This window comes from Haliotis asinina, chromosome 13 (genome assembly GCF_037392515.1).
Source record: "Haliotis asinina isolate JCU_RB_2024 chromosome 13, JCU_Hal_asi_v2, whole genome shotgun sequence".
NCBI lineage: Eukaryota > Metazoa > Mollusca > Gastropoda > Lepetellida > Haliotidae > Haliotis > Haliotis asinina.
The window spans coordinates 15,034,903-15,042,849 of record NC_090292.1 but is presented as its reverse complement, the minus strand read 5'-3'; the positions used below and the strand labels follow the sequence as shown (position 1 = coordinate 15,042,849).

The 7,947-nt window shown below is 38.4% G+C and overlaps 1 protein-coding gene across 1 annotated transcript; it reads right to left on the bottom strand.

Annotated features, from left to right (window-relative positions):
• Positions 1-2,636: 2,636 nt before the first annotated feature.
• On the bottom strand, positions 2,637-6,860 carry LOC137259365 (A disintegrin and metalloproteinase with thrombospondin motifs 9-like). The gene is made up of 4 exons (XM_067797040.1): positions 6,551-6,860; positions 5,169-5,452; positions 3,273-3,437; positions 2,637-2,762 (listed from the first exon to the last, which is right to left on the bottom strand). Exons 1-4 carry the CDS (start codon positions 6,858-6,860, stop codon positions 2,637-2,639), a joined length of 885 nt encoding a protein of 294 aa, XP_067653141.1.
• Between the last annotated feature and the right edge of the window lie 1,087 nt (positions 6,861-7,947).

Genomic DNA, 7,947 nt, shown 5'->3' with positions numbered 1-7,947 from the left:
ATGAAACCCCACCATTAAAACTACTCATGTCGACCTGTAATTAACTTAAATCGACCTTTTTGTCAACAGTGCACATTCTCAGCCGCAAACGAAATTTCAACCAATCAGAGCGGCACGTCTCCGTGACGTAACTGTAGGTATAGAAATGAGGGTCTGTGCAGTATTCATCTACATTTCAGGGTTAAACTATTTCGTTTACAGGTTTGTACAAACCTGAAATCGCGAAAGCTGTTGAGAAAAATGAAAGCTATATGTTCTCACAATCTACAATCATTTAGCTTTGTCGCCTGCTTTGCCTAGTATTCGAGTTACAACCCTTGTTTTCATAGACGATTCTGTCAAAATCACTTGGTGTCGCTAGGTTGTAATCCGTGTTAGGTGGTATAAACCTACACGTTATTTGTCATCATTCACTTGATGCTCAGTTAAAGAATTTATAACAAGTATAATTAGTGGTAAAGCCACTTAGATTACCCGACAAAGGCCCCATTTGGCATTTCTTGTCTCTGGATCGATCAAAGGATTAACCGATAACACGCTGATTGATTAATTAGTTTTATGCGGATTTAAATGGGGGATTTGTCGAAAGGTACTGTTTATGTATGTACATTTACTAATCTATACTGACACTCTGTCGTGTCTGTGTCTATCTAAGAACAACACCCTTCTTTCAAAGGATTAAGCGCCAATATATTGATTGATTGCTAATTATTGGCTAACCAAATAACTTTTTAAAAAGAATGACCCACATTATGCAATTAGTTGCCAGGTGTGCTATCTTGGGTGACCAATGAGACTACACAGCAATGTGAAAATTCTGAAACGATACATCACGTTTTCGTATATTAGACTGTTAAAAGACACATCACTTGGGAAATCTGCAGATGAATTATATATCACTCGTTTTTTTCTGGATATTGATGGATATATTCCTCGAAGAAGGTAAAAGTCTGACATTGCTTCTATAATTTAATTTTGATATTTGCATTTTTGTTTTTATTACGTCGTTGTAGCTTTCAACAGAATAATTGTTTTCGTCGTGAAGTGTAATTATGCAGACAACATACACTAGGGCGTGCGTGCGAATTATGATTCATACAGGCAAACTATGAATGGCTACATGTTACATTCCTGTTATACATTCGGAGATCGCTTCTTTTTGTTAAGTTTCTAAATGCATACAAGTATGATTATAAAGTAATTGGGATTATGAGACCAAGTATAAAGACGTATATTGACAAGTGTCTACATACTGGTGAGTGAACGTTACAAACCAAGTAAATTTAGCAAGTGAAGAAATTTATCGCCCAGTATTTTCACATCGACCCAGACCTCGCTTAGGTTATGTTACAGGTTGTGTCATGCAAACTCCTTTTGGTAATGATTCAAATACATATTTATGTAGTTTTGATTTTCTAACTTGATGAAAACAAACCATAATCTCATTAATTCAAATGGATTTGACTTCACGATTTTACAGAATGGCGGCGCCCTATCTTGGGATGAATGCTATTTAAGTTTGTTTTCACTGACTTACAAAAGTAGAATTACTTTTTACTGGTAGTAAAATATGTATTTTATTGATGGACAATAGGATTTTACATGACACTGCTTATAACAATTTCACTCTTAGAAGCGGTCAATATAAGGGGTCAATATATTATTACTTACGATAATATTGTCATTTCGACCACAACCTCGTTTTCGAGGAAGAAAGCGTTATATCCATACAGAATCCTTTTGGTCAGCAATGTGTGGTAAGCAGTCTTTATTTTATAAACTCGATGAAACTTGAACTCTATTTTCTATCCTGGAAGCGTGGTAGGGGCGAACCATCCGATTTAGTATATACCAGAGGCTTCCACAACGCTCACTTCACACACACGAACAACCAATTTAACCAGAAACTATGGGGTCTGGTGGAAATCTGTGCATAGTGACACCGTCACCCGACCCCAATGAACAATTGACGGCAACACAACAATTCGGCATGTGTTTGGTGACGTCGAGAAAGCAATAAAATGACGAGCTTCCTACACATTTTCTATACATTTAACTGAAAATCGTTCCTTCTATGACGTCACTGCAGGGCTATGGCGACAGAGTTACGTAACCATTTGCTTGACAACGACATTAGTATCTATGTCGAAACGTCGCATTCACTGAATAAAAGAAGTTGTATATCCATAAATCATAGTCCTCATTTTTTAATGTAAAAGACATGCCAGAAAGGTGTGTTTCGTTTTGAGGGTCACCTGTGTCAGAAAGCCAACTGTCGACATACCTTTTGGATGTCCACAGATCACACATATGCCTGCAGTGGGGCGATGCATGCTGTTAAAAAAAGCCCACGTGTTTTCATTCTTCCATGAGGTCTCACGGCGAGAGGACTGCGTAGTGTTTAAACAGCTAGCTTTCTGTAACAGAAACGTGCACAAATAATCCAAGGCCGAGTGAGTGAGTGTTATTGTCAACCTGTCCAGCCATGTTATTGGTAGTGCTCTGTAACAGAAGCTTCAGTTCTGTCTTCAACAGAATGAGTGAGTGTTTTCCCCTCGCTATACCTTTTACGAACTTTACGAACAGTCCATTGCAGGCATGCATGTGATGTTGGAAGGTAGTTCATCGTCCGTTGTCTAGGTGATTGTGTATATTCCACATCCTCCACACCAGCCTCCACACACCAGATCAATCACGGCGCCATCTTTTGTCCGGGTAATACTGTGCACTTTGGCCGCGTACCCAACTCCAGTCCATTTGAGCTGAAACGGCATAACATAACATTTCTTAAGATTGCTGTAATCGGGTAAACATAAATATCTCACGATCATGCTAAACGTTATGAATACAACATTCATGATTTTGATAATGATTTTGTCCTACCTTGGAATATGTATGTAACACTGAAACACCTGATACAAAATAGTTCTTATGATTGTTGTCAAATGTACAGTCAATCTCGTTGCCGTAGAATGATTGTCTTGTGACGCCCCTCGATATAACACATTTCTGTACTCTACAGAATAATATCAAAGGTTCAAGTTAGAGTATCGACGTTGTGTGTGTGTGTGCGCGCGCGTGCGTGCGCGCGCGTGTGTGTGTGGTTCATTATCATATTACCGGGCTTTCCACAGAAGTATACCAAAGGCAAAAACTTGAATCGTTAATGAAACTTGACAGACATATCAGCCATGCGTACAGATAGGCAGGTAGGCACACACGCAGACACACAGGCACATAAGATTAATTGCTTGCCAGCGTGAATAACATACATCAGAGGCGAACTTCATCCCTGTGCCCAGTGTGTTGATGTGAAAGGTTCCTATTCGTTTGCAGTTTCTACCATATGAGTAACAATCTTCTGCTGTACCAAACTGATGTGGCTTCCTCTTGGTCCCGCTGGTGAAGCTGGTGTCAGTTCTTACAACAGACATTGTCTAAAATGAAAATTGTACCATTTCTTCAGAAACTTCACTAACAAACTGTACATTTTGAAGTGGTGGAGAAAATTACATAGGAATCTTTTAGTCTTGCACTTTTACAAGAGAAAATGTATTTGCATAACCTAAACCAATACAGGCATCACAGTTAACTAATTTAGTATATTTATGAATTGCATTCTACATATATAACACTGTGGAAATAAACATGCTAAAAATAAACAAAACAGAACCCCAAACCAAACAAGCGAAATTACCGATAGTGGTGACATACATGTGTCAATATTCATTCATTCATTCATTCATTCATTTATTCATTTATTTATTTATATACTTATTATTGAAGTGAGGTTACCCTTTTGTCCTGAAATTCCATTGACCATTGAAAGTCAGGTTGAAACACCCCACCCCTCATCTCACTCCACCAACACCTTTTCTTAATAGTGTGCACCCATCCCTTTCCCATATAAAAAAATGTACCCGCCCCCCTTAGTAATACCATAATAGTTACTATGCAGCATTAATGCCAAATGTCTAAAGGTAGTAACAACTATTTGTTTTTCAGGTTTCTTGTTAACTGTGGAGAGTCGAAGATAAAAGTAATCATAAATATATGCAACAAACGCAGAGGAAACCAATAACTGATTCACATGCACAATTGTGACCATATCATGAGGATATGCTATTTTCATCAGTATTACGTACAGCTGAAGGATTTTGTTTGTAAACAAATCATGTCCGGAGGAGGTAGTCGTGTGATTGTCACCAAGAGACACAACCAACACAAGTACTTCTTAGGTCGCCCTTTCTTTACTCTTTTAGAAGATCATGCCAAGAAAACTGGAGGGAAATTGAAAGTTATGCATGTTTGTAAGTTTGGTGAAATGGGTATTGTACTGACGAACCAGGAGGCAAAAGCAGGGCAAAGTACTCGTGTCACGCTGAGCGGATGCCCCACATGTTCCTGCTATAATCCCTGGGTCAGTCAGGATAGCAGGTTTGTCACAAAGGAACTAGTCAAATTCCAGGAATGATTACCTACTGCACAGAGACCTTTTTGTACAAATTGGAAAGGATAAATTGTACACATACAAAGCGTTACATATGTTGCATGGTGTACAAAACATTTGCACATAAATAAATAAAAAGCGTGACACAAAATAAGAAAAATGATATGATAAGGACGTCATCAGGATTGTGACAGACATCGCATTACATTGTTTATGTTACTTCCCTTTGAGTATGTTTTCTGATTAGCTGTGCGTACTTCGGGGAGACTTTGAGAAAATTCTACGTAAATGGTGACACGTGTGCTCGAATATTCGGTGACTGTGTATATAAAGGCTGGTTATTGTGTTGACGACATGAGCACACAGATTAACTGGAGTATATCAACCCGCCTGCCTCTCCGTCAGTGCTTGACCAACATAACCGCTGCCTGACCTTTCGCCCTGTTACATTCAGTATAACTGTTTCTCACTCTCAATCTCAAACCAAGACTTTGGTGAGCTAATATTATATTTGTGACCCATTACAATAAATTTGACTCATTTGCATTGCACATGAATCTCTATTGTGAATCTGCTATTTGACTGCTTAATACATAATACTGAAAATCTTAGACTTGTCAGTGTTGCATTTTGCTGGTTCTGAGGGGATTTCTTACACCTTTTGTCACGGCAAATTTAACACATACTTGACTCATTGAGACTTACTATAGTCACCTACCGACGGCAAAATCCTGATCTTCCGATACACTGTTACTCCATCTGTGCCAACCCTATCTGCTGGTAAATATAGCACTTCATGTCCACAGTTCTCATTCGACCTTTTAGGATAGTTTCCAACGTTCTCATTTGGCAGTGTGACATACTCCAGCTGGTGTGTGTCATTCATTAAGCAGAACACCTTCACTCGTATTCCCCTGAACTGTGGAGCTGAAGGCATGATGGTGTACTCTCCACTATGAGCGTCTGGGTTGTCCTTCCTGATGTCAGCACATGTCGTGGGATCTGTTACGATAGCGTAAAGAAAGCCATACATAAGCAAGGTACTTCAGGACACTTATAAAATAACCCTTTGCAAACAGATTCCCAACGACCCAAAGGAAACAGCATGGGTTTCACCTCTTCAATTTGATTCAAACGTCCAAAGACCTACGAAACTAATAATGAAAAATAAAACAATCAAAATCCTTTTCATAATTATAGGTTATCTGTTATTATATTAATAACAGGTTATCTCTACTAAAGCCCTTTGTGCGCTATAAAGTATGTGGTACAACGTCAGCAATACCAGTAAGAAGAGCTTATGAACCACAAAGCTATTTATAATTTTAACTATAAATGACATTGTAAAGTTTATTGCATCATATTGCTTATCATGAAATTCAGTTCCAGATGAAAATATTTACCTCTCACAGTGTTTAGTTTGTCAGGAATGTATAGCTTGTACTGCTTGTGTTACATAGTTTCATGTCCTATTTTAAATCAACAAATCCTGTGAACCATTAACATTATTACAACTAATTATGTCCATATTTAAACCTAGTTCATAGCAATATTACATTATTTATCAAAGGTAAATCACCATACTGGGGATGATAAGGACTTGTGGTATTTGTGGTACTGCCGTCAGCCACTGGTGACATTTCATGAATTTGGCTTAAAATGTAAATATCAAATGAAGTTTGTAGGAGAATATACCCCCAAACACTGGACACCTCGGGGTGCCTGTACTATAGCCAGTAGCTGTAAATGTGCTGTTGTGCAAGTTAGTAGCAGGGAATGAAGAATAAAATACAATGATGTATGTCATTTATCTTTGACACAATATCAGTAGAGATAATGCCAAGCTTTTTGCCAATCAAGTGTTATATTCCTTTGATTTATGTAAACGATTAATTTTAGCTTTTATTATTTCATTAATAAATAAGAAAAGAAAATTAATGTTTTCTCACACATGATGTTATAACCTACCTTGTTGACTAATCATCAATTCATAACTTTTATCATCAATTCATAAAGTTTTCAGCCACCATATGGCTGAAATATTGCATATATGACTATAAATTAATTTTCTCTCACTCACTCACTCACCCACCCACTCACCTTGTCGACTGACGTTGTATGTGTCAAACAAACTACTGCCTGGATTAATGACGCTGACAGATACTGCATCTGGATTTTGTGTGATGCACAAGCGGCTTGTGTCTGAATACTGGAACCCTTGGCATGACAGGCGTAAGCACAGAAAGGCACATGTTGTTAGACCAAAGACTTTCTGGATCTGAAGATGTTGAGTGTCATGTAACACAGCAGGAGCTTTTGTCTTTTTGAAATTCAATTCTTGTAAACTGAAAGTTGTTGAAATGCTAGTAATCAAGATAAAGGACATGAAGTACGTTTTATCAACCAACATTTTCTAAGACGATCCAGTGAATCCTGCCCTACACAGTTATGACAGAACAGAACGAAGTTGATGTGAGTAAAGACGGCAGATAAGAATCACTGATGTGAGTTAAGGTACTGCTGTTGTCTTGAACTTTGAATGATTTCTTTTGTCATAGCATTGATATATCATTGACTGATGATATTTTGGATTGCATTGGGTGCATATTTCATGACGATACTGGAGGAATTGCTTGGCTGAAAGGCCCTGGTTTGGTTGCAGGTTGATTTGTCTGCGCTATAATAATGTTTACACCAAGCAGTTTCTATTGATGTTTTTCTTACATTGTCTGGGAAGTTTCTGTATAGTTTAGCTTCTCACTGAAATTGAATCTAGATCTGAATCCAATTACTTGTCATTGACCAAACCGGTCTTACATTTAATTTGGTATGCAAACATTGTTATTAAAATACGTCATTAAGTATACCAAGTACTAGGAAATTGTCCTCAACTGTCCAGTGTTCCCTCGACATCGACAGCAACCGACACCATGCTAGTTGTCGAATAGTGAAACATCACATTCAGCATCTACGCAGGCAAAGGGCCCACCTTCAATAGCATATAGAGAGTACAAGATCACACTTTGATTACCTACCTAACAACTTTAGTCCAGTCTAGTCGCAACCGCCTCAATGAAAACTTCAAGGCCACTACCCACCTACCCACCTACCCACCTACCTACCTACCTACCTACCTTTTTTAGGTTGAGTCCCATCCGGGATTCGAACCCGTACACTCAGAGATTGTGTCTGAGTGGGCTAGGCGATTGTGGAAGTGTGTGATGGGAAGTTTGAATTAGTAACTTAGATTGTTAGTGGCTGTATCCTCAAGGGGGGTTAGAGTACAGTAAAATTATTGTCCCTCTGAGAGGGTACGTAAGTCCCAAAACATTCACAGGAAATTTAAACTTTCCACTGTTTTTAACCATAGCATATGTGAATTTTTAATTTCTGGCTAAATGTCCTAATTGCTAACAGCTGAGGGGATGATGTAAATCCACCTAGGGAGGCCATGCAGGAAGCTAATGTACTGTAAGTCCCCATGGTCCCTAGTGTGG